Source organism: Struthio camelus, chromosome 13, assembly GCF_040807025.1.
Source record: "Struthio camelus isolate bStrCam1 chromosome 13, bStrCam1.hap1, whole genome shotgun sequence".
Classification (NCBI taxonomy): Eukaryota; Metazoa; Chordata; class Aves; order Struthioniformes; family Struthionidae; genus Struthio; species Struthio camelus.
Window position 1 is genome coordinate 5,062,957 of NC_090954.1, and position 27,480 is coordinate 5,090,436.

Sequence of the window (27,480 nt, forward strand, 5' to 3'; positions counted from 1 at the left end):
CAGAGGTCAAACAGGTTTAAATTTACAGTAAGCTTTACAGTTTAGATTCTTTCTTAGTAACTCTAACTCTTTCTTCAGGAACTTTCAAGGAGTTACAGAGAGTCCCATCAAACTGTGGCATGGTATCCAGATGGGTTCGAATGAATTATAGAGTTGTAATACCAATTTCAGTTTAAACTTTATTACCTAACAGTTTGATTAACCAGTCCCAAAAGAAGAACCAGTCCCAGAGAATAATTTCTATCATAGTACTTCTCTAGGAAATGTGACCTCAGAAACTCAACATGAGTTCCTATGAAATAATTTCACCTTGAAAAAAATCCTCCCACCTTACAAACCCAAATTATACTTATGGGAAAAGGGGATGGTACGTAGCTGACTTGAAGGAAAGCTGCAAGAGCAATTTCACTGCCTTAAATTAAACTGTGATTGATTTTCACAGGCTGGCACATAAAAAATGAAGAAAATGGCACCCTCTGAATAAATGCAATAAATTAGAACACAATTAAGGCTACTGTTAATACACTAACAAAATGGTGATATTAAAGACCTGATGCAACAAATAGGAATAATAAGCATAACACAAGCTCTTACTGACTTGAGAGATCTTTTCAAATTACGCTTAATAAGTTAATTAAATTCAGCTGCTTATCTAATTAAGCAAGTAACCAAAAAAGAAGATCGTTAAACCTGGCTTTGATGAAATGATAAGAGTAACCTGGCTTTGTGCTCCTACATTGTCTAAATTATTAGTTCTAACATTTTCACATAGCAACGTGCCTTCCTTGTTAGCCAAAGATCTCAAAGCACTGTGCAAGCAGCAGTTAATCAGGCAGCATAGCACTGTCTAAAGATGGTGTTACTCTTAGAGGTGGCTAAATTTCTTCAAACAATTATTCCCCTTCAGAAATGAGATGTTCTTGTCAATGAAATATTTTCTTATACAAGTTGGTTGGATGACTTTTTGTTACAGCCTTTTGCAGTTGGTTAACCCTTTCCTCCCCTCCTCCTTCAACTTTGTTTACATTTAATCTTTCATCTAGGATCCGGTTATAGTCTGTCACACACTGTCCTATGTGCTGAAAACTTCTATTTCCTTAGTCAGGTCAGGACAACACAACGGTATTACTGTGTCACCTTTTGAACACATAAGTGTTTGTTTGTGCAGCAACCACTTTTAAAGGTCTGCAACCCAAGGGAATCACCAGCCCCTAGTTTAGTATCTGGACTTGTTATTGCAAGCATGAGAATTTGCAATAACTAAATAACTGGGATAATAACTAAAACTGGGATTCGCATTAGCCCCAAAAAGGAATGATGAGGGAGAATGTGGTGCTTGTCTCTGCCTTGGGCTCCCAGCCATGATCTCTCCTGAGGAGCGAGAAGTCTACTCCACAGCAGGTTTCTCACAGCGTGTATCAGAGAGGAAGTATTCCACCCAGCAGAGAAAAATTCAACATTCACAGGCAGCCAGAAGCATTTAAAGTGTTCTCGCCGAAACAGGAAGTTCCCCTCTCAGATGGGCATTAAGGAGAAAAGGCTGCGAAGAAGAGGTAAGGAAGAGCCTACACTTCACTGCTTCTGAGAGCTGGAAATTGTACTTTTACATGCTTTCACCTGCCGAAAAGGTTGGAATTTGGGTTTCCCTTTTCCTGCTTGAGCGTTGTAATCAGATGACATGTCCTAATTGTGATGTTCTTAGATGGTGATCAGAAAACACTCAAAATCATAATTAAAAGGAGTCTTAGTATACCAACAAACATGTACTTATCTCTGGTAGAGCAGCTGCATGCCCCATAGTAGAAACTGGGACACCGAAGCTGCTATAACAGTGCCAGTTCAGGGGACTGAGATCTGAGATATCTTCATAGCCAGGCAGAAAGTGATTGTACATTTGCATCTAAATCTAGTTCCTGAATATTTTGTGAAGATAGAGTTTGTAGGGTGAATGTTATCAAATATAGGGTGAAGTAAGGTCTGAAATGTAAATGAAAGACAGATTGTACTTTATGCTTACAAAGCTTTCGTCTCTAACCAATTCTGTGCTTTAATCTTCACCATGCCAAGATGAATTTCAATAAATAGAAAGCTGGTCTGTTCACTGAAAGAATAGATGCCCAAACAAAATTGCAGCCTAGAAGTAACTGCAGGAATTGCGAAGGATGGCAAACATAGATAGATCTGAAAATAAACGTAGGCTGGGAAGGAAATGCCTACTTTCCACAGGTAATGGAGACACTTAATTAGTTCAGCCGGTTATTTAAAAAAAAAAAAAAAAAAGAGGAAGAGAACTCTGTTAAGCTTTAATACCATTCTCTATATATACACTGTTTGCAAAGTTCACAAGCTTATCTCTTAGCCAGCATATTTTAGGCAATTCTCATCACCATTTCCACATCATCTGAGCAGTAAATATGTATTAGCTCAAATTATTTTTCTTCTTCTGCTTTCTTTAAGGGAAGCAATTCAGTTAGAAGCCAGGAAAGTACCTCTAAAGTAACCGTAAATGACAGGCTGATACACTCAGTCGGGAGCCAGCTTTGTTCACATCTCCTCCAAAGCTTAATGTTTCTGCTGGTTTTACACATTTTCAGAATTTTTGTGATTCAAAAATTTTTGTGTTCAAAATTATTTTTAAGTTGACAAAAGCAGCAATACAATCTACCAAAGATACAGAAGGTTTAAAGGATGAAATTAAGCAAACAACCTTCCAGCTAATGTGCAAGTGGGCAGGAGGTCAGCTGTCAGGAGAGCCTGCGCACATGTTAAGAGGGGCCTCAAGGATCACTGAACGCGCTACATCGTCTGACTAGATCCCACTTACAAAAGCACCTGTCATAAAGATCGTTGCACTGACCTACCTCATGCTCACAGTCAGTATGAAAAGCTTATTCTGTCTGACTGAGAACACAGCACTCAGTGATTCTCCTAATGTATCTTTTCCTTTGCAAGCACAGGTTAATGGCTATATCTTCATCAAAATCTGAGATTACCAGGAGACCATCAGCCAAGCTTCTCAAGTCCCTGGCTTGCATACAATAGCTCTGGCAACGCAAGCAGGAGAAGTTACCTGCCTGTATTTTAAAATACTGACTTGAGAGTCATGGTAAAGGGTAAAAAGTAGAGGGAAGCCTGAAAAGTTTACAAGCAAAATGTGAGCTGGATGTACTCCTATATTGGCTTCTGTACCAATGCTGTATAGATCACATGCATTTCACACGTATGGGAGCATTCGAGACCTGGCATACACAGCCGCGCTGAGCGAAGGAGCACCGTGACAATGGTAGGACTACCTTCTATATGGGACCCTGCTGTCCCAGGGTAGCAGCTAGTGAGGTATGAGGGCGACAGTCAGGGCAAAGATGTGAAAGAGCCGCAGAACATGTTTCTGCTTACTATTAGTTACAGGAAGGTTTTCAAACCTTGAAGATCAGACCCTTAGGTGCACCCTGCCAGGAGATAAGGGGACAGACTGCCATCATGTCACAGGGGTGCTAAAGGCAGGAGCAATCCCAACCCTACCACCTGCCTCTGCAATCTGAGCTCAACCCCCAAACCAAGCCCTTCTGGCCTAAATACCTTTCTGCAGGAACTGTCCCATCTGCAAGCCATGAATCAGGCACCTCCTACCAGTCTGGGCTGCTTTCTAGCCTGGACACCTGATCTGAAGCTGGAGCAAGCAAAACAAGGTCCTCAGTGACCTCTGGGCAGTCTGGATGGTCTGTGGCTTCTCCAGCAAGCAGGTAACCTTCCCTTCCTGCAGCAGCAATAAATTAATGAGAGAGGAAATTCAGCTCAGTTCTCTCTGCAGCAGGGCGAAGATGGACGCATTTTGTAGCTAGACAACGACAATAGCTCAAACCTTCCTAAGTACTCTGATTAAATCCCACATTACAGAAGTTTGAGGATTGTGAGTTTCATAGAACAGATTAATCTTTGCGGTAACGAAAACCCACAAATCATACAGAAGCACACTGGGGCCTCACCCTGATGTGCTGAGTGCTGTCAAGCTTCAGGAAAGATGGAAGGTGCCAGTAAGTACACAAGAGATTCAGTTTACTTCAAACAACATGTGGAGTACGGTTTTACTGCCTATAGAGACAGTGAGGATCAGGATAATGTTTGAAAATGCTACAATATCATTTTTTAAAAACTAGAATATAATAAAAGGCTTCCAAATTAGTCATTTCCTGCTTCTTCTGACACTGTTGTGCATGTGGAGTTAAAAATGTCTAATTTTGCTGTTTTGAAAAGGCTGATGGTACTTGTCATTCACTGCAATTTCTCTGAGTACCCTATTATTATCTGTTGATTATGTTCTAAATGAACTCTGTCATGTCTCTACATCTGTTCAAAATCACCCAGATTTTTTCAGAAAGGAGTTGTTTCAGGTCAGAGGGATACAGGCAGAGTAAAAAGTTGAAAGAAGTGGGAAGAAGTAAGACCAACCACCTTTCTTGGTTAGTTAATGAAAAAAGTAACTATTTCAAAAGCAATTACAGTCAAGGATTGAAGAGGAACTTCTTCGTCCGTGGGATCCTACCTCTGAAATGGCAATATTTTTTTCAGGAGCACTTTGGATGGCAAGCTGAGAAATCTGGCCTTGATGCTGCGACATATTGTGAGCAGGTCTGTGATTTGCTGAACCCCTCAGCGCAGATGAGCTTTCACCAGAAACTGAAGTGGTGCCAATGGTTCAGAAAAGAACAGGATCAACCCGCTTTATGTGCAATTGCAAACATCCTCCAGCTTCCTCAAAAACGTCTTTTGAGCCTTCTGTCTTCCAGGCCCCAGATTCATGAATACACTTAGGTTTACATTTAAGTCCTACTGATGATGAAATAATTGTAAGCATTCATTTCCGTGCTTTGCTAAAGCAATCTTTTTTCAGACTTCAGGAATCTGGAAGTAGGATGAGTCTGTCTGGGTCAATGAGCTTGCAGTTTTCTCACGTGTAATTGCTGTAGGAGATTATTCACTGTACAGTTGCCACAGTAAATAGGGCAATAGACCCACAAAATGGTGCATAACACAAATACGGAGCAACCCGTACAAGCACTTTATTCATGAAAATCACTCCATATGATATCATTTAGGACATTTAATTAAATTCACTCTATACCCGTTATTTAGAAGCAGTTATTAAAAAGCAGAGCAGGGCCTATCACTAGATATCCTAATCACAGGTAATTCCAAGATTCGTAGTTTATACTGCTACCTAGTATGCAACTAGATGTTTCATTAGCCTTGCTAAAATGAAAGATCAGACTTCTGATCAGGAAAACTAGTATCACAGATTAGTTTCCTTTCAATTATGTAACTACATATCTAGCTCAGAATGATTTAATGTACAGACTTTTCCTAGAAAAAATTACAGCCTAAAGCTGCTTATCAATACACATATTTATTTACCCAATAAAAGTTAATTAAGAAAAAGCAGAGCAGACACAAGGTGACTGTGCTATACGTTAAAGCCATCATTTTTAAAGAGATCTGCTCATCACACACTATATGTCTTTATATAAATAGAGTCCATTGGAATCTGAGGGTTTCCACACCAATTGAAGACTTCTGGAGCTAATGGAGATGAATATCCAGCATCCGTGGCACCAGAAAGCCTCTACGCGTTTTCAGTGTGTTCACAGACTAGTTGTATGACACACATCTGCTGAATCCAGCTTCCCATCTGTGAGCAGCTCAGTAGCTCTGTACTCGGCAGTAAATCTGGCACTCTCGGGTGGCAGGAAATATACTGTTCAAATGAACACTCTCAGTGCATTTCATAGACACTCTCTTCATGTTTCCTTGAAGCTCTTGGCTCTTTGTATTTAATCTACATCGCACATGGACGTGTATCATGGAGAGAAATAGTGTATTGCTAAGAAACCATTTTGAGGAGAAATAACTGAAAGGAAAGTAAGATGGAGGAGTAATTCTGTAAAAGTGAACATAAAAACCTTGAAATAAAAAAGCCTGTAGAGAGAAAATAAAAAGGAGAGAAAGAGATGGGGGTGAGGGAGGGGACATAGCATTACATGCTAGATTTGAAATGCAGCTTTGAGCTAAACCATCATTTCAAATATTCAAAGCACTTACAAATATTTACTAATTAGATTTCAGAAGAAATGTGCACAAGCCCTTTTAGAAGTTGTTGGACAAATTTCATTCTGGATATTTACACTGTCTCTGGCTGGCTACATACTTAGGAACGAAAAGCAGCACAAGGTCTGTAAGAGGGAAGACGATGAGAGAAGCTAGGAACCGGCCCAGCGGTGGTCTGGCTCACGTAATCACGCTCTCTCGCAAAGTGTGCTGCACCTCGGTGTCTAGCAGTGCTGCCCTTGCACCACTTCCAGAGCACTCTGTTGGCTGTGCACATCACGGCTAATAGCTGTGAACGTAGCTGAGTGCATTTCTATTATTTCCAGACTAAATGCCTATATGCATAGATAATACCAAGCCCGTACAGTTTCCAGAAAGCACAACATCAAATTGATTTATATTCTCTTGCTTCCCAAGTGGCAGTATATCGGTGGTTTTTGGAGCTTCAGGTGTACTCTGTCATATTCTGTGAGCATATCTCTGAAAATAGGGCCAAGTGCTCATCTAAAACAATTCACTACTCAGGTGCATTTTGCTATTTTGCTAAGCATGGCTAGAGGTAGCAACAGATGCCACTGGATCTCTTACTTCTTCACCACTAATGAGCATAATATGAGCACTAATGAGCCAGCCAAGATAAGCATGACAGCTGTTTGTTCTCCAAGGAGCACCAGGCTGCAGAATGGTTGTGCGGAGGGGCAATGCCTTCTAGGCAAAGAGTACTTTTAAACCTTCAACGAAGCCTCAGGAGACACCAAAAGATGTGTGCAATAAAGGAGCCCAAGGGCACTGCACAGACAGTGCTGTGAGTGTTCACATCATTATTTTTGGTTGAAGGAGTCCAGAGAACAACAGTATGAGCTGGCTGAGGACCAAAAATTGTATGGCTTCCAATGAGCCATGAAAATACCATCCCTTGCATCATTAAAGGGATTTCACTGACAGATACATTAAGGCTGGCTTGCCATGAGAATTGTTACTGCATGCCTATTTTCTCCTCAAAAAGTTAGGCTTCCTAGCTCCAATCCATCTGTTCACGGAGGCCACATCCTGGTCACTGAACAGGATGAAAGAGGAAGAAACCAATCATCCATGGACTTTGCATCTCATGTTACGCCTCTCTGGTACACATATCAAATCAGTAAAGAAGCCAGCCAAAACGACGTTAAGGATTTCTGTGGTGGGCTTAGGAAGTCTCTTAAAATTAGTAACTGTGCTTTTGCATCATCATCCACAGGCTGTGTGAGTAGCTTTCTACAATAAAGTATCATTTGTCAAATGATTTGTTTGAAGTTAAATATAAATCATGCTAATCGGAAGGTTATTTCTTTCTTATTTCTCAATAGAAACCTCATAGTGCACTATAATTTATATCCATTGTCAGTTCATAATAGTGAATGTAGAGCAAAAAACATTATTTGAAGTGGTAGATATAAGATACAGATCCCATAAACTTGTTTACTGCTGAATGTTCCAAGTACTTCAATGGAGGAGCTATCAAGAGCAGCAGAAAAGACAAGTTTGCACCCACCTGTTCTATTTCTACCTATTTTGCACTCTACCTGTTGTTTTTCTACCAACCCTACTTACATTTTCTTCTGGCAAATTGTTCTATTTGTCTGTAAAACACGGATTCTGTTGCACCAAAACAAATGAATAAATTCAGTCAGCTGTTTCTACAAATTAAAATATTGGAAAATGCAAAACATTTCCCTCTGATACCCCTTTAAGATCTTTTTTAAACAAAGTTCTTAAAGTATGCTTTTTCTTTTCTTTTTTAATCTAAAAATTAATATAGCAAAAAGGATTATTTTGGGCAGTAAAGACAGCAATCTATTCACCTAACCTTAAAAAAGAGCTAAGGACTGAGGCTAAAGACAAAAATTGCAAATGGCCCTGACTCTTTAGCTTAAACTTTAGAGTCCCTGCATTAAGAAATTTCAAGACCAGTCCACTCAATTTTTTTAGCACTTGTTTTGAATTTTTTTCTATTTGGGAGACATAAAATAAAGGGAGGGTACTGCGTACACAGAAGTTAGCAGATCACTTAACTTATTTAAAGTTCTGACCCTGAACAGAGTGTGATCCTTTTTTTAATATATACCTAAGAAGTTGCCTAAAGACTACCTCCAACTCCTCCGCTCCTTTGCCCCCGAGTGACTTTCTTCCCAATAGTTTTCACTGTCTGGCAAGATGTCTGTAAATAAAGTCATCCCCTCCTTTCCATCTTCTGGCACGTATACCATGTGCTTTCTCTGGGTGCTTTCAGACCATTCGCTGCTGTGCCAGGGACTTTGTGCAGAGCCTGTTGCATAGCAGAAGAGTTTTCAGCATGACACCAGACCCTGCACACCTCGCTATGCCACCAGCTCTTGGCTGTTACTCTCCAACAAGTGCTGTTGTTGAGCATCACCATGGTATGTATGTGCACAGAAACGTAAGTTATTCAGCACAGAGCTGCCACTCTGTCCCAAGGCTCTGGAGGTATTTAAATACATAGAGAACAAAAATTATGCTGGTTGACAATAATATTTTTACATTAGAATATTTAAAATCTCAAGGTTGGCATAGCAGCTTCTCAGTATGTGATGGCATTTGGTGCTTGATATACTTCTCTTTCATGTAATCTCAGCTGGTTTTCAAACCCACTTCACAAGTAAAGCACATGCTTTTGAATCCTCATCTAATTAAAATGTGGGGCTTTTTTTGCCTTCTTGCAGATTTTCTCAAGCTCATTTGAATGCTTTTGCTGAAACACCTGTTTCTAAAAGATAAACTATAGAGTCCCTGGATATCACACAAACAAAGCAGGCTATACAGAGGTATTAGGTAAATGCTTTGGCGTGCAACGTGCAGGAAACGTACACATTCAGTGAAGGAGAGAAGGTTTTTCCCTGTGTCCTGTCAGCAGCTTCTCCGAAGTACAGACTGCATATTTCAAAATAATACCCTACTAATTCTCCTGGTGAAGAAGAATTTAGGATCTGCTAGTGCCAGAGGCAAAACCAAGTTTGTCATCATGCAGTGCAAGACTCTCAGTGCCTTTATATTATTTTCAAATATTTTCTTGCTTCTCCTGTGGGGACAAGAAACTGAGAAATGGCTTTTCTTTTTTCAAAAAACAACAACAACAAATAAAAGACAGAAACACCCGAAATGTCCCTTGCATTAGAGAAACATTTATCTCGGGCTTAATATCTATCTTCATACAGGGAGAATTCCATTTTTATCCCACATGCGTTTCACTAGGCTAAGAGTCTAGTGCAGCATTGGGGATAAGTAATTTAATAGACCACTTACAAGCAACAGGAGACTGGGTAGCAAAACTGCAGGTGTGACATGGCAAATGTGTCAGAGAGAAAATGTTACCTCTGAGCCACGCTTGTGTCCTTTCACATGCTTTTTTGCTATCGCATTTGACTATGTTTATTACCTTCCTAATCTTTCTACTATATGCCCCGTTGGTGAAGATCAGCATTTCCCATGCATTTTGAGCCTGAGTAGATAGTTTTATTGCTCTGAATGCATTAGCCACTCTCCGTCAAACTGTGTGGCTCTTTTCTCCGCAGCTGCTTGAAACCCATACAAAATGACAGTGCCCCTCAAAACCAGATGGGAAAACAAGGGAGAAAATAATGGATTTAAATGTAAAGGAATTGTTTGCTTAACACATCTCTGTTTCTCTCCTAAGCTGAACTAACTCTGACACTTTCAGCTTGCTGAAAGAAAACTCTTATATGTTCAAAGGCTTTATGACTCCTTTCTCTCATTGGTGTTTCAGCTACAAGCTGCGCCTGCGTATCAGGAAAGAGATTCCTCCTCAATCCAACCTGCAAGTGAATGATAGCTTAACTGTGAGTAATGATACCCTCACATCCATAATTAAAATTAGAATGTGTTCACCAGATCCTAAACAGCAAAGTGGCAGAATTTCCCATGTCCAACGCCAGCGCTTTGGAAAACTAGTCACAAGCATAGGCAGGATGCAAAATGCCGAGGGTCAAAGTTCGGGTCCCCACCGCCTCTGACTAGCAAGGGCGCACCTCTGCAAATCAGGTCCTGGGTAGAGGTGTTGGGCTTGCAGAACTCAGGCGCTGAGCACGCCTGACCACATGGACATCAATTCTCTCTCTAGGAAGCGCAGACTTAAAAGTGATGCTGCAGTGCTTTCTTAAGCAGAAATATGAATATAAAAAGAGTATAATTACATTTCTCTGTTCTGAAATGAGTCCAGTTCCTGAGGCTTGGATAGTGACAACAAAATGACACACTTGGCAATGAGTAATTTCCATGCTGTACTGGTGTTACATTCACTGCAACAAATTATATTCCAAGAAATTGCCATTTGTGATCAAGTAAATGCCAAAAGTCATGGACACTAAAGTACCTAGCATCATTTTGCGGCAGTATAAAATTGTTTGTATGCCATTCCTGTTTATCCACAATCCAGTGGATAGTCTGTCTAGATGCAGTGAGGATAAGTTCATTATAATTATCTACAATAACAACAATTAACAATACAATGAGGGATAAAGTAAACCACTTCCCATCTGCATCTGCTTTAATGTCGGACTTGAGATCCTCAGAATGCGTTACTCTGTTTACATTCATTAATGCGATATTAATTCTCTGCAGTGCCTTGGATAAATGTACCTGCCTCCATTCTCCCATCTGCCGAGCTAGTATTATTATTCTATTCAGAGCGATAGTCCTAATTATGCTCATTTGTAGCTGCAGTAGATATCGTTGCCCAGTGTGAATAATGAACAGTAGTTTTTGAATCCAGTCATCTTGGTCATAATAAACTGTCTTGCTCCTAACTATTCCCTAAAAACCAATGCTGCTGTTAGCTGAAAACTTGGGCATTTGACGTTACTAAACACAAAGCTTACCGATATTTCCCTTGATATTGCAATAGTGATAGCATCATTTCCTATCTGTTTTCCTCATCAATAATTCAATTTTATCTTTTTGAAAAATGACTTGGTCTTTGACATTCTGGCGTATACCCTCTTGGTACCATTTACTGCCTAGGGGAGGAGAAAGGGTAATTCTATTACTACATAATTTTACATCAGCAAGCGCTCTGAGAAAACTCTTTAAAAGGAAAGGTGAGCCTGCTAATAAGGGCAAGTCCAAAGTCACACAAACTCTTACTTTTTGCAGAAAGGTCTGGTGACTAGTGTGAAAAGGACCAGCACGTTTTCCTTCTCCTTTGAAAACAGCCAATTCCAAATGGCAGGAGCCCTCTCTGCGTTGCCATCTCGTAGGTCCACCATTTTTGAATACCAGCACTCGCTTTGCCTTGCGCGCTTGGTGGGTAAGAAAGGACAACACTCCGCCACTATAAGCCAACACAGGCAACTGCCCAACTTGTTCCCTCAATTTTCCACAGTGCTACCAGCAGCAGACTTGGCAGAGAAACGCAGGGCGCCGCTCTCCCAAGGGGCAGCGAAGGCCACGGAGCGCAATCCCGGGGCCGGCTGTGCCGCGGCTCCTCCGCCTGCCCTGCACAAACTGGGTCTCCTGCACCCCGGCTACCCCTGCAGCCGAGCAGAGCCCTGAGAGACGGGCAGGGAGAAATCGTCTCCCTTTTCTCCTTTAGAGGCTGGAAAGGCAAAGGTAAATTATTACAGGCTAGTCTAGGTCCCTGGGAAAGGCAGAGGTAGAGCATACACGCTACCTACAGCTGTTTTATCTCCAGGTAAATAAATGGTGTTTTAATGTCTGAATTAAACATAAATCTAAATCCCTACCTTTGAACCCACCTTTATTTCTGATTGACTACTCCCAAACCATAATAGATTTCCGATAACTTATGATCCTTGCTTTTAAGCTTTCTCTCCCTAAGGTCCTTGCAATGGTCAAGAACTGCAGCTTTCGGCAGTGTCTGATCTAATATAACTGCTGGATTGATGAGTTCGCTGTGATGGATCTTTTCATCAAAACCACGGTAGGTTTCTCCTCGTTTCTACACAGAGAGTCACCTACGAAGCAGTCGTCGGCTTCAGGCATGACCGTGCCATGATCACTGCACCAGCTTCGATTTGAATCTCTCTTTCATAGGTCACCCCTCAAAGAGGAGGGTGAAATCATGGTTTCAACCATGACCGATACAATCAGGATATGATGATCAACTCGGCCATGATTTTACCCTGAGAACTAAGACTTTTCTTTCATGTTCAGGTTGCTATAAAATACAAACTGTTAAAGTACTAATTCATCGTGAGGAGACCAAGACATAGTGGTAAGCTGAAGTTTTTAAGTTTAATTAAATACCTAAACTATTTCTAACTCTTTGCTGTCAGTCTGTTAGACTTGTGACAGTCGTTTCGTTTGTTAGGTTCATCCTTTTAACCATCTGTACTCAAAAGCCATTCTAGAGAGCTGTGTTTGCACACACAAGACTAACACAATACAAGCAAATTATCTTCATTTCTAAAACCAAAATCAGCTCTAAAAATAAACAAATTTCTTAACTTGCAGTCACTGAGAGGCAGAAATGAGTTGAAGAACAGATATCAGAGCATTACTTTGGGTGAAAGAGCTCACAAAAGCTACTTAAATTCCAGCTAACTCACTTTACCTAGCTATATGTGATGTATAGGACTTCATAATAAACTTCATACTATATTCAATTAATCTGAAATTTTAATGGAAAGTGAAACATTATTTCACTTGCTTTTAAATCATAGTAGTTGTAGCTTAATATAACCCTGTGTTTGACCTTGTCTTCCTACAAATTATCTACAAATCCACAACAAATTACCTCAAAATGGCAGTTTCCTTCCTTCTGCTTAGTCAAGACAGTTCCCATTGCCGATTAACACATTACAAGCTTTATTAGTCTTTACCCTGGCTGCTAAATATCCAGAAATGATCCACGTCAAAGGTAAGTGACTCTCTCCCTTGTATTCATTCACCAAAATTTCAAGTTTGCTAGAGCCTTTCCTTTCACACCTTTCCTTTCGTACTAATTTCACCAAATTAATAAAATTAAAATCTTTATTTGAGGTAATTCCAGTTTCACAAGTGACAAAGGATGAAAAAAAGATGTTTCAACTCCAACCGCTTTTCTTCCAAATATATTAATATGCTCTATGTTACTCCGTGTAAAGTGTCACATGTTCAAACGTATTTCCTGAAAATCATAGCTCAGTATTGCTATACTATATGATGAAATAAGATAAGTTGCCCTTAGGCCTTGACAGTTCAGCATAATTTATAAAAATCAACCCACACAACATAAATTAATTTTTACATCCCTCAGTCACACCCAGTGTTTAAAATCTGTTTGAACTTTGTGCAATTGCTACACCAGGCCACAAGAGGGGGGAAAAAAAAAATCACTAGCCATTTATACAATGCATTGGTGCAACACAACTGCTCTTGTGTGGACAGAGTCATTTGCCACAATATTGAAACTTCAGATTCAGAAATTAAATGCCAGACTTTCCTGGCAGGGGAGAAACATATCCATTAAAATTGCTGTTTTTTCCCCTCTGTTGCTATGCACTGCTCCCTGCTGTGATTATCTGTATCCGTGGGAGTTACTCCGCTCACTGCCCTTATCAACGCTAGCCCTGTAGGTCCCTTAAAAGTGTATCAAATAATAAGGATTTTGCAACTTGAAAGAAATGTACTCTTGATAGAGGATGGGCTACATTTATTTATAAGGAAACAGAGAAATTCCAGGAGAAAAATGACCTTAAAGCAGTGGAATTACACTCAATTCCTAATCAGCTGGCTACAAATTTCACTCTTATTTCTATAGCTGGCTAAAAAGTCATGCTGCTCTCCTTAAAACGAATTTGCATGAAAATGCTTCTAAAATGCTTGACGATGGTGAGCAAGCTGCTGTGCTAACATGGCTGCTCTTGTTACGTTAATGATTTCCATTGCTTCTGCTTCGCACTCAGTTGGCTAGATTCACCTGTTGCCTCTCATGGCACATTTTAATAGGATTGCCTTTTGTATTTATTGTGATCCTGTCTGTTGCTTACCAAAGGTGGAATCCTGATCTACTGTTAGGGCTTTTATGTGCAATCAAAATGGAAACAGTAAGCCGTAGTTGCCACAGTTGCAATGCTGCTCATTCTTAAACGAGAAGAACTAGATATTGCTTCCCCAAGAGCGGTAGAAGGTAATAAACATAGCATTGACGGTGTGCAAACTACCACTGCCAAAAGGCTCACCTGCAGTAGCATCAGGGAAAGCAAAGATGTTTTCAAGTTGTTTCTGGCTTGCCATCTCCAAGTGCAAAAGCTTCCTCCAAATAATTTTTTAAGGGGGACAAAATCCTTTAGACATCAATTAAAAGATTCCACTTTTTGATATTGAAACATTGTCTCTGATTTGACATGCCGAAAGGATCTTTTATCTCCTCTATTCTCTTTTAAGATAAAGACATGGGCTTATTCCTCTAGGAAAATGAGGAGAACATTTTCCTGCAGAAAGTATTTCGTAAACTTTGGGGCTTGTTTCTTCTTTTTTATTTTTATTTTTTATTTATTTTTTAATAAAGTTTTCTAGGAGATTTTAACAACAGTGTCACCCAGTCGTCCAAAAAGTAGGTTAAATGACCTTGTGGGTAATGGCGAGATACAATTTTACACAAGTGCTCAGTGGTTAATATTGTTAGCGTTACAACTTTTATGAATTACAGTCTTATTTTCTCCAGGTGTAGATGTGGGTTTAGATGGCCAAATTACACCCTCAGCTATGAATCACGGCATCTACCACTCTGCCTTACTGTGAGTAGACATAGGTATATGCTACTATACCTTCACATTCACAGATACCAATATATTTTTCACGATAGCTCTGGGCATCATGGCTTTGGTATCAGTTTTAAACCTCTCTGCAAAACTTTGGAGAATTTCTTCATATGCAAAATTTTTAAACCCTTTTACTTGGGCAATGTGCCAGGTACAAAATAATTTAATCACAGAACAGGCATAGAAAGAGCACTTACAATAACAGCTCTCAAAACTGAGAGGATATTTTTTAATTTATGAATATTTAAGGAGAACAATAGAAGAGTCACAAGTTTGTTTTTTACAGTCAGGAGGACTGTCTACATCCATTTGCCACAGTCTCTGCTGCACATCATGCAAAATATATCTGTAATTAATTAATTTAGCTATCAAGACAAACACAATTTAACATCTATTAGTAGTGTATTTGTCTCTGAAAAAAGGAGAGCATGGAGAATGAGTTTTTCATGTGCAGTGTCCCACTTAGTGAGCCAAACAAATTTCACTGCAAGGCTTAAAAATATTCTCCTCCTCCCAGGCTATTTCCATGATAATTTTTAATTTTCTCTCTTATTTTGGCATCTAAGTAGTTCCAAAAATAAGGTAAAATTTTAATAGTGGGAAATGTACTTTCCTGTTTTACTGAGACTTGAATTATGGACCTGTACTGGGCTTGCATTATGAGTTGGGTATTCGGCTATACCTGTTAATGCATTTGCTTTGCACAAGTGAAAATTGCAAAAAAGATTGTACCTTTTGAATGCATACGTTTTCAAGGCAGGGGAGAAAATTGGCTTTTAGGTGAGAGGGGAAAAAAAATAAGTCTTTTAGACTTTTCCAAGGCTAAAAAATACCAGACCACACCCCTGAGCCTGGGGGCTGGGGTAGGATCTGTCAAAAAACAATGTTCTCACTGAAGACCAACCAGGAAAAGTTTAGATCCAAAAAGGTAACTGGAAAAAAGACTGCAGATTATTAATGTACATTTAGAATTATCAGTTTTCATCTACACTGCAATCTGCAGAAATGAACTCCTTTGCCTGCACCCAGAGTGCAAACACATTCAGCAATGCATGCGTTTTTGTCCTTTCTCAGGGATCATGGTTGTTTGGGTAACAGATTAAGTGAGGCATGCCTTTGACATTGGGTATCCAGACGATTTCAACGGCTTTAGGGATTTCTGCTAGAGAAGCTGAAGACACTGATGCAGTGTAGAGCCAAGAGTAGGAGCAGAGAGCAAACTAATTGGACTGTAGATTGCAGCATAAAATGGGTCTGAAAGGAATGTTTCTTTAGTCACATCAAAGCTTAGTGTTATCAGGCATTAATTTGGGAGAGAGCTGAATAACCTGGTCTCTCAACTGGAAATTTAGCAGTAAGAGCTACAAGAGGTAGTAGAGGAAAGGGATGCAGCCTGAAGAGGTGCTTTTCATCCCCAGGGAGTAAGGGGAGCTAGGAGGGTTACATTAGCCTCAACTGTTAGTGCAAGATCAGTTTACATGTACCTTGTCCTTTAACTCCATCAAACTATAAAATGCCAGACAAAACTGTTAACTATTGTGACACAATTTGCATAATAAAAACTTTACTGCATATCTAATATGGCCTGAAAGGATTAACATGCGTCTGAAAAGTGTTTAGCACTTATGAAGCACTTAATTTCTTCATATTGAGGCCAAATATACAAACACTGACTTTAAAACAAAGGCAGTGAATGGCTTTTGGAACAAAAGACGTATATACAATATAACTAATTAGAAACTAGATATCTTTATCAACTTAATAACACGGCTGCCACAAAGTACTCATCGGCATTGGCTAGATGGAAATATTGGATGAAAACTGTCAAATAGTTTGTAAAATACTATATATATTATGTTGAACAGTACGTGGATGGCACTGCAGGTACAATCAAGTTTTACTGTTTTCCAGATTTGAATGATTATTTGTGGACATCATCCCAATGATGCAGGTAACTCCGAAATCATAAGCTTAGTGGGTGAAGGGAAGGGAACAGAGTATAAATCATGTATGATTGATTCAAACGCTACGTTTTTAGGCAGTTTTATACTTGCTTTACAGCTGTGCACGGGACCTGGCTCAAGAGATAATCACCTGGTAACAGCAGTCATTCATATACACCAAAGAGTTTACAATGGTGGTGCTTAATTTTCAGAACAGGAAGTATGTAAGATTGAAGATACTCATGGAAAAGAAAATAAAAGCAGTAACAAAATGCAGCAAATATACTCCACCTAGCAGAAAAGGCTTAGAAGAAATTCTTCTTTCCCCCAAGCCCAGCAAATTTAAACAGCACAAGTAAAAAGACATCTTTTTAAAAAGTGCAAGTCCTGTTTGGATGAGAAAAATAAAAAAAGAACAGAAATGCTGGACTATTAAATGAAAAACTAAAGTAAGACCAGCTCAACAAAGCCAACAGAGCTCCAAAGAGCATCTTGCTTAGGTAATAAATATGACTCATAAAAAGCTGTTCCCAAACATATCAGAAGCAAGATTCCTGCCAGAGAGTATGTTGAGGCAAGAGATTATGGAAGGATAAAAGGTTCATTCAAGAAAGAGCAGGCTAGAGTGAAAAAATTAAGTGATTGATTTAAAAGAGTGTTCATGAGGTTAATTAGAAAGGTTCTCACAAGAGTGTCTTTGTTTAAGGGGGAATGAGTCTCAGGAGCTGTCTCCAAATAAGACAGCCAATACACAGAGAGAGCAAACAAGCACAAGAGTTTGCTCAGCTTTGATGGGAAGCATGTGTCCTCCTTTCCAATTTTTAGATTATAGTGGTACTGTTTTACACCTAATATTTTTCAAGGAATTTTCTGTCCTTTCAAGCTCATTGCTATCCTCTCGTCTCACAAAATATTTCCCCTCCTTTCTGTTTTTCTTCCCAATGTTTTATACCCATTTTTCTTTCCTTAATCATTCATTCATTTCAAAAAGGACTAGCCTAATTATGATTTTTAACTTCATGTAACATATATTTTTCATATCAAAATGCTTCCCAGCCAGGACCACAGAGTTTTACTTTTGCAGTCAGCTCTTTTCAAGTTCTCTTAAGACTTTACCCTATTTTTGTGTTCTCTATGTTTATTACCATCCACAATTATTTTCTTACAAGTTTAAACATTAAAAAAAATAACCTATTTATTTTCTATTTGATGATTCAGATTTATTTTATTAAATCAAATGGTACCAATTTATTTTAGCAATCAATATGGATCTCCTTACTAGAGAAACGAAGCAGTTTACAATCTCTAATGTATTTATCCTCACCATCGTCCATGATTTGCAGGTGTCCTGAGAAAGTAAGAGCCTGGGAGCTCTTATTCAACTCTGTGAAGTTGTGATTCCTCAGCAAGATAAAACCAGCTATTACAATACTTATTACTTTGCAGTAGCAGTACAGTGGCATCCTCAAAGTGCAGAATCTGGCCCCAATTCCTCATTTGCAGACATAAGGTCAAAAATATTGAGAAGTTTTACAAGGTCATTTCTATTAAGTTTATATCAAGCACATGCTACGAAGTTAACAATTTACATTCAGGTAGGAAAACAGTTGGGCTGACTTACTAGAACAGGAGTTTCATTGCAGGAATGACAAATCATCACTAACTGCTAAAGGTCATCGAGTCTTCTGGGCTGTTTTACCAGTCTTTTAGTAAGAGAAGAATTTAGGGATTTGAGCCTCAGCTGTCTTACATTACTGCAGCCCTACTGAAATGAAAAGCAGTTCCTTGCAGGCATCTCTCTAGGCGTCTACACACTCGACTTGGTGCCACGCAAGCCATCAGTCCCTGCAAATAGCCCAGCAGCCAGTCACGGTCTATCAGCTGGCTGACTCTGGAAATGCCTGCTCATGTGCCCAGAAGAGCAGGTGCACAGTGAAGTTGTGCTTCTGGATCACTTCGTTAAGACACATCCCAATATTTTTTAAAGAAAGGGCAACAATTAAAAGCAGAGGGACAGCAAGAGGTATTTCGTTTAGAAACAAAACATGTTATGCTGTAGTAAGTGAACTGACAATGTTGGTAGGATGGATGAACAAAGATCACACACCATATGTCTTCCAGGTGGTGGTTTTGATCAGCCCTTCAGTAATGTTTTAATCAACATGAGCTGAGATCTTATTTACCACTTATGATTGGTGAGATCTTTTCATAGCTTCCTTTGCAATTCTGTAATTTAATTTGTTCAAATTGCTAAATGGAATGAATTGGCTGATTGTCTTCATCACAAGGACGTTTACTGTTCTTGAAATGTGTAGTCAGATTGCTATTTTGGGAGTGTGCAAGGCTGTAAAACCAACCTGTGTGTAGAGTGGGATCGCACCAGAAACAGGAGCGCAGACAGTCGCACCTTTAGGAAAGAGTAAACAAAGCTATTCTCTATTTCATTCACTGTTTTCAAAACGTGTGCGGCAATATTAAGTTTCCTATTAGAGGCAGTTGCACGGGTATTTTCTGCAGCCTGTTTGCTAGAAAAGTAATAACCTCAGGGGATCATTGGACATATAAAAACGATTCTGTTGACTCTGCTTTTAATATTCCAGTCTTTGAAATGAATCAGCTGGCTGTGAACAGCTGGTACCTATGCAGATATCTGCATACGGCTTCGCACCAAGGTGACACTAAGGAGATTGATTTCTCTGGGCCGGAGTCTGTTCCAAATCAGAGAGCGACCCTCACCAGCTGGATTCTTCGGCAGTAGCTTGTTCTTACAGATAAATCCTGCCTATGTTGTTGATACTGGAAGTGACTTCAGGTTTACTTGCACAAGTAAAACTAGCAGAATACCACTGGCAGATGAGTGAAGGATTATTTGTTTTACAACTGTGGTCCAGGGTCTGCTAGCTTTGAAAGAAATGGAAACGTACATAGATTTTTCAATTCAAGTAAATGCATAGTATGCCCTGTAGCTTCGGATGCTTGACATCTCCCTTTATAGTCAGCTGTGTTTAACACTCAGACCTACTTAGAAGCTATAAAATATCTTAACACAATGTGAGATATATGCACGCTGATTGGGAGGTATTAAGCTATAAGATGACTAAATTCAAAGATGGGATTTCATTTCGTGCCATACTTCTGCAGACTGTAAGCCAGACTGGGTGGGAAACTGAGGGATTTATTTCAATTAAAAAAAACAGAAGTAAAATTAAAACAGAAACAGGACAAAGTAAAGGCTCTTTTTATTTTTCCATAAGGGGTTGAAAAGAGCCCTTAGGCCAGGGATTAAACTATGTGGCTGTTTCGAGGGAGACGACAACTAACCGTAGCCCAGTAGAGCTCCGATCCTTCTAATCTACAGAGGGAGAAAGGCTCTTCTCTCTCTCTCTCTCTCCAAAAGGGTAGACCTAATTAGGCTCCTAATCTGCACTACCCGTGCCCCTATGAATGCTGATTTTTTTACCTAAAATGAGAACTTGGGAGAAGAAAAATGTCATGGCCTGGTACTTAATCCTGAGTTTTCAAATGGGAAATGTAGGAATGGCTGAGTATTCAGTTAAGGCTGTTTTTTGGCTTAGGCTGTTTTCCACTGTGCAGGGGTCTCATTGCACACGGCTCTGCAAGTACCGTGACTCAGGCATTTACTTCTCTCTTTTTTGAAATTTCAAGAATTCACATCTGGGGAGGTGGGGGGGTTCCTACTCTTAACCCTATTTCTAGGCTAATGGCCAAGCTGCTTAATGGAATCACAATGCCAGAGATGTTGTCAGAACTGTCAGTAGAAATGGCCAGTTCAATATTTTCCATATCCTATTTTGGGGGGGTGGGGGGGAGAAGCTGAATTTTTTAATTTTAGATCCTTGGATCAGAGCACTACATCTTTCAAAGTTTTCTCCTACTAGTAAGAAATCTTTTTTGAGAGAAAAAGGGCTGGAGAATTTAAGGAACAAAATCAGAAATTTCCTGTATACCAACATAACATTTTTCAATAGTTTTCTTTTTTTCCTCATCAATAAGCCTTACAAAATCTGACATTTGCTTGCAAGAACAGCTGAGCAACATTGATCCGAACCATGCATTTATTCTAAACAGTGGATTAGATCCTCATATGCTGCGTAGTCCTCTGAGCTTCAGTGGAAAAGCACTGCTTCACCCCGGTGGAGCAACTGCTCCAGTAAAACTGTCGGTATTGATTGGCTCTGTCAGCTTCCATCTTTCTTCCAGCTCCAAACCTCCACTTTTATTATTATTTTCAGTGTGTGGGAAGCCACATAGTAGCAGACTATCTCAATCTTGCTTTTGAGCCAAATTCAACACATCAGAAAGGGAGTTCAACAGGGCAGTACATTCACTTTGCAGCGACAGCCAGGATGTCTACTCGTGCTCTTAAAGGCCCTACTGATCGATGGACAGAAAGGCTCCAGAGGGCCAGCAGTGAGATTTAGCGTATGTCTAGACTCCCATTTTCTCCTTAATTTTACTCCCATGTTACTTTGTGATGTGTGACGCTTATGTAAAGAAATTGAATAAAAACTGTAGAGTACCTCTTCAGTTCTAGCAATTTAGAGTGAAAACAATTTATTCAACTTCTACCTCTGTAAAAAAGAACCGATGAAATGGTTGTCACCCAGTGATCTTCATTGGAGTTTCTCTCAAATTGTGGCCAATAACAGCTGATTCAACTTTTACCCTTTAGTAGGGTTCACATGGCTGCTTTATTTTGTATCTGTACAGAAAGTCTTAACTCTAATAAAAAAAAATTCATGCTCTCCAAAAACATAGTGCACGTACCGGCCTCTCAGCTAGTGTTATGCGCTGAACAATGCTATTGCACAAGAGATTTAGGGCAGCAAGCAGCAGGTGAGAGGCACTGCATTTATATTTTAATTAGCTCATGCTAGGAGTTTCTTCAGAGGTAGGTTATCTAACCACACAATTACTATTTGTCCACCTACATCATTAAAATCGTACTCATGTCCCTCAGTTTCAAGGACTCTGTACCTCCTGCAAATGATATTGCTAAGCTTGCATAGAAATAGCTATTTCGAGACAATCGTAAATGATGATTTTTTAAATCTGTTGAGCACTGATGGTAATTATAGAACTTTAGCAACTGGAGGTAAAAGTTAGGGAAAGTATTATTTTAAGATACAAAATATCCTCCAGAGCTTGTCTGATTTCATTAATTTTTCATCATTTGCAGGCTTCTTCAATACATTTTCAGTGACTGCGCTCTTTTTCTAGCAACAAGATCACCAAATGTCATATTCAGTGAAAAACAAATCTGCTGTATTCTTACCCTGTTCTGTGTCACACTGATTATGTTAATAAGAATAAATATTTTTGAATACATACATATATCTCATTTTCTCTGCAGTGAGAATACATTATAGAACTTCAAATGTTTATTATTTCTAGAAACAATATATTGAAACAATGTGAAAAATGTGCAGTAAACTATTCGTATCGGTTTAACTTCTGAGCTACTTCACTAACATAGGTAAATGCATGTTGCAGAGGACCTTCCATAAAGTGAATGGGGAGACTTTCCTGAAAATATAGTAAATTGGCAGAGGGTTTCTGGTAATTTCCCTCTGTTGACTCACTTTCACCCATTTGTTAATGCTGGGGAACATTCGATCCCTTCTTTGTTTCTGGAGGATTCATGCACCTGCCAGGGCTGGTCCAGAGCACTCTGGCAGCTTAATGAGCAAAAGGAGGCATTCTGGTAGAAATACATTTACATTTATGCAGTAAGACACTTATCAGAGCTGACAGCCGTGTAATACTGGAGCTGCTGATGCTCCACACAGGGTATATTTTCCTACTGAAAAGAAACTGGAACATTAATAAGATAGTAACGTTGTTAATGGTGGATGTGGGCACTTTCACGCTGGAGTAACCCTCACTCAAGCAGATAGTCTCACTCAACTGAAATAGGCTGCTTCACTAGGGACAGTCCCAAAGTAAGGTCCTAATGTCATGCAAAGAAAACTCTCTTTTAAATTTTCATCATGTTAGATCCTTCCAATTCTTATCCACGTGGGTAAAAAGAGTTTGCAAGATTTTGCCCTAATCGTATTCCTAAAAGAGATCAGTGGTTTGGGTTTTTTGTTATTGTTTTGTTTTGTTTTTTTCCCTCTGTTATAGAGTTTTGTATAGAGCTTCAGAATGTGCTTCTTGTCACTTTTAAATCAGAGAGACTGTAGTTATAAATTCTGAAAAGAATGCTTGAACACTTGAATAGTTTTCTAAATTAAAAATAAGGGATTCCTGGCAGGCATCCTACCCCAGTTTACTCAGAACATGGACTTTATTACCCCAGTGTCACTGATCGTGATTGTAGCTGCACAACAGACATAAGACAGAAAACAGTCTTATGTTGATGACTGAGACACTGAAAATGAGTTCTTTCATGACTAATTTATTTTAGAAAGGGAGACAATGTTATTCATGCCATATAAATGACTTAGAGAAATAATGCTAATGGCATTGGACATTCAGAAACTTATTATGATAATGCAAATCTTGAATAATTTTTAAGTAAGAGTTCTGCAAGTTCCACTATTACGCTTGATATGACTATAAATATCATAACAATCTCCTGACAATTTTTCCCTTTCTTTTTCATGAAATTCATCATACAGAGAAGAAGTACTCAGCCATTAAGATGTATTGTACCATATTTAAATGATTTTGCAAGGCATCAGAAGTACTTAATTTATAGCTTTTATAATTACAACTGGGCTACTACTACAGTACTGGATTCTTAAACCAATAAGCCAGCCTCTACACCTCTGGCTCTGAAATAGATTGCTAGATGAAAGAGACTAACCTTTCTTACAAAAAATAAGAGTCTTTGCCTTTGGGATATTTTAATCTAGTTTTTATTCCTGCTACAAACTACACATGCTAAGCAATCACAGCATGCAACATAAAAATTCCAAGGAAGGATGGCTCTGCTATAATAGGTGATATTCCATTTCAAATATTTCTTAACTGGAGAAGGTACAGTGATCTGGATCTATGGGCAACTAATACATTTGAAATGCTGAGTGATAATTTTTGCCTGCAACCTTCTTCAGAACTTTTATGCTCCTCCCTCCATAGGGCTAACACGTTTTATGTTTGTAAAGTATACGTACATGCAGTTGGAGCGATAAGAATTGAAATAGACTACTGTGAGAATGCAAGGTGTAAAAATCAAAGGCATTAACGTGTAACTTCATATTTTACTTGGTTTCTCATCAGTTGCTCAAAGTGGCTAAGGATCTGGGAGATAGCATGACATTTCTTGTGTAACATATACCTAACAGTGAATCTCTTCCTTTACGTACAAAACAGCGGATGAAGATGAAGAAAGTCTGATACATTCCCCTCTATATTATTAAAATTGGCAAAGGAAGTACTTGATTTTTAATGCCTCACAGAATGAAATAGCATTTGTTAAACTCTTACAAACTACCATTTAGAGAAATGGGAAAATCTTCATTTTTATTTTGCCTTCTTCCTCATCAAATATTGGAGTGGGAGTGATTTTTTCTCAAGCATACCTTTTCTCTTATAATAAAAGCTTTCGTAAGGTCAAAATACAGATCAGAGCCTCCCCTCACCTAGCTCTACTGGTATCTGATTTCTCACTTTGAATTCCTAAGATCGTTTCTGCAGCTTCCATTTCCTCCCTCCCCCAAAACTGTGAACCAAGACTTGGTTACACATGTAAAACATCGAGCACCCGAAACATATTCAGCCCAAGGAAAAAAGCATGGTAGTGAATTACCTTAAATTCAGTTTCTATGTTGGCTAGTCTGGCCAATTCATTGCTTAGCTCTAAAGCAGTAAGGACAGGATCTTCACTGGAAAGAGACAAATAAGCGGCACTGGCTAATCCTTTGTAGGCATTCATTCTCGATCGAGAGTGACTAAAGGAATCTTTCCTCTGTTTCTCAACACATTCGTTGCACTTGCAAAAATAGTCGTGTGGTCTTTCAATCCGCGCACCTTTTAGAAGCAAGATATGGACAATTTCATACTCCTGGCAATGGGCAGCAAGTATGATAGGGGTAATGTCATGGGAGAACCGAGTTCCATCTTCATCATAGGCATAAAAATCATCATCTCTCAGTTCCTGCTCAAGGGGGCTAAGTGTGAGACGCTGCCCTTGTGCAAAGGCTGGATGGTTCAATATTGCTTCCACAATGCGCACATATCCTTTGCTGATGGCTAACAAAAGTGCATCCCCAACTCGAGCTAGATTCTCCTTTTTAAGGAGGAGTTCTGTCACTTCCAAATGCTCATTCCCTACTGCCAACTGTAGGGCATTCTGTCCCATGTAATCAACACAATTAAAGTTCAAGGTTTTGGATTCCTCCAGCATTTTTCGCACAACAGGAATGTTGCCATATTCTGCAGAATCCAGAAAACGTTCCTCTTCTGCAGTCAGGCTGGTGCCTTTCTCATTGAACATGTAGGCTGGGCCCCGGATGGCCTGCCTCCGGCCCTTCTCCCGAAGGGTTGTGTGCCTTCGATGCATGTTTTTATAATTACTGTTTCTCAACCTGTAGTAAAACAGAAAGGATGGCTGGTTATACTCTTAGAAATTCATAATCTCACATAACCTGAAGTAACATCGCGTTGGGATCCTGTCTTGCCAGCTTTGTAAGATCTGAATCACGTTTTAAAAATCTTTTAGGGTACGTGTGGAATACAGAAGAGGAGTTTTGCTGAACAACAGCCAAATTCTCTTCTGACTTTTATACCCTAGGGATACCCTAGAAGACTCTTAACTTGGAAGCAGGCAGAAAACAATTTGCACGAACACCTTGTTTTCCATTTTCGTTTGTTGGAACTTCATTATGTAGCACCTAGGAATGGTGTTCACAACATAATAGATCTCTTAACTACTATGTTTGGGCTTTATCCTTGAGGAGATGAGGTAAGCTAAAGAAAGTTGGTGGACTCTCCATTTCAATAGACTTCAGATCAGGACCATAAACTATGTTCCGTAAAGTTAAAAAGCACACATCTAACTTTAAACAAACAGGTTCAATTCACGCAATTAAATTCCGTGGTATTGAATTATGGCCTTAGACCTACCTTAGGTTGTATTCATCTGTGCAAGGGGAGATTCTAATGTTACATATGACAGGGATGAATGTACTATAAATTCTGCTAAGTTTCAGCTGCTAGAAAGACACAAATACATTCACATCTTGTTCTCAGGCTACATAATACCTTTTTCCTGTTTCCCAATCCAGAATAATTTAATTAGTGACTGTCTATTTTTCTTTCTGAAATTCGTTTACCAGCTACTCTAAAGATAAGTTCTCAAATCCAGGGACTACTCTTATAAAACACTGGTGTAACTCCTGATTTGGGCTCCTGCCACTCTCAAGCTAGCAGCTTTTGGAGAGCTGCTGCAGGAAGACAAGATGATACATATCTGACCACAAACGGAAGGCAAAGGTATGAATGGATCGGAAAGGCTCATTTAGTTTCTCCATTGATTGTGAGGGTGAAATAGCTTTACTTGGAGTTGATGGACACAAATTATTCTTCTTATCCCATCTTCTCTAGAACCCTCAAAGAAACCTATGCTATATGCAGCTGGAGCTCACAGGGGAATTAGACACCAAGTTTTATGAAATTAATTGAAATTCCAAATCCCTCAGTGTTTTTGAAAGATTCATACTTTGCATTTATTGGCTGTTCACTCTTATTCTTCTTCTTTATTTTATTCTAGTAGCATCTCAACAAAACCATAGACCTTCTGTGTTAGACCTTAAGCACACGGAGTAATTCGCCTTCCAAGCCCAAAGAATACACAGCCTGAGCAAAAAGGAAAAACAGCTCCCCATTTTCACAATGCACTTGTACTAAATGCAATGGCAAATTCTAAATCACTTGGGTAAAAACTTCCAGAGTCTCTAAACTGCAGTGGACACATGTAACAAATAAGCAGATTGATAATGCTCGGTGGGCGGCAAAGGTTCATCCTTCCATATTCCATCTGCTCTCCAAGTCAGTTTTGACCTTTAGTCAATGAAAAGTTCATGTGTCGCTCTGCAAAAATACTGTGGGAGTTTGAAAGAGTTGCCATGAATAACGAGAGGTAAAGGTGCCAGGACACAATATGGAGAAGATATAACGCCTTCATGGATATGTTCTTCAGGAGAAAAGAATAAAGGAAGCAGGAAAAAGGCAGAAAAACAGTTCCAGAAGGAATACTCAGAGTTTAAGGACACAGAAATTCTCAAGGTGTCCTTCATATGGAAAGAGATATATACACATATATCTATATATATATATGTCTTTTTAATTCATTGCTTTTTCACTAATCTAGAGCAGAAATTAGTCCTAAAGAGAGCTTCTTTTGATACAAATCTTACAGCAGCTTTTTAGCAGCTTTATTAAAATCTAAACAAATATCGAGAAAGCAATTTTGTGACCATAGAAAGTTGAAAGTAAGGTTCATAATGAAGTAAGAACCTCTCTCAGTAAGCAGTAATGCATCAATAGAGCAACTTAATAAAAAGTGGAAGCAATTAAACTTATTATAACATACTCAGCTCAGAGACAAAGTGCAACATGACTCTTAAAACTGATCCATTCCAGTCAGGAGAAAAGTTCAGGACGTAGGCACAGATTAGGGATGGAAGGAT

At 39.2% G+C, this 27,480-nt stretch overlaps 1 protein-coding gene across 1 annotated transcript in view; it reads right to left on the bottom strand.

Annotated features, from left to right (window-relative positions):
* The window catches only part of TRPC7 (transient receptor potential cation channel subfamily C member 7), an 85,346-nt gene that overhangs the window by 52,335 nt on the left and 5,531 nt on the right, over positions 1 to 27,480 (bottom strand). Inside the window, exon 2 of the mRNA XM_068959912.1 lies at positions 24,600 to 25,377. Coding sequence (XP_068816013.1) covers positions 24,600 to 25,377 — 778 coding nt within the window. The remainder of the gene's footprint in view (positions 1 to 24,599; positions 25,378 to 27,480) is intronic.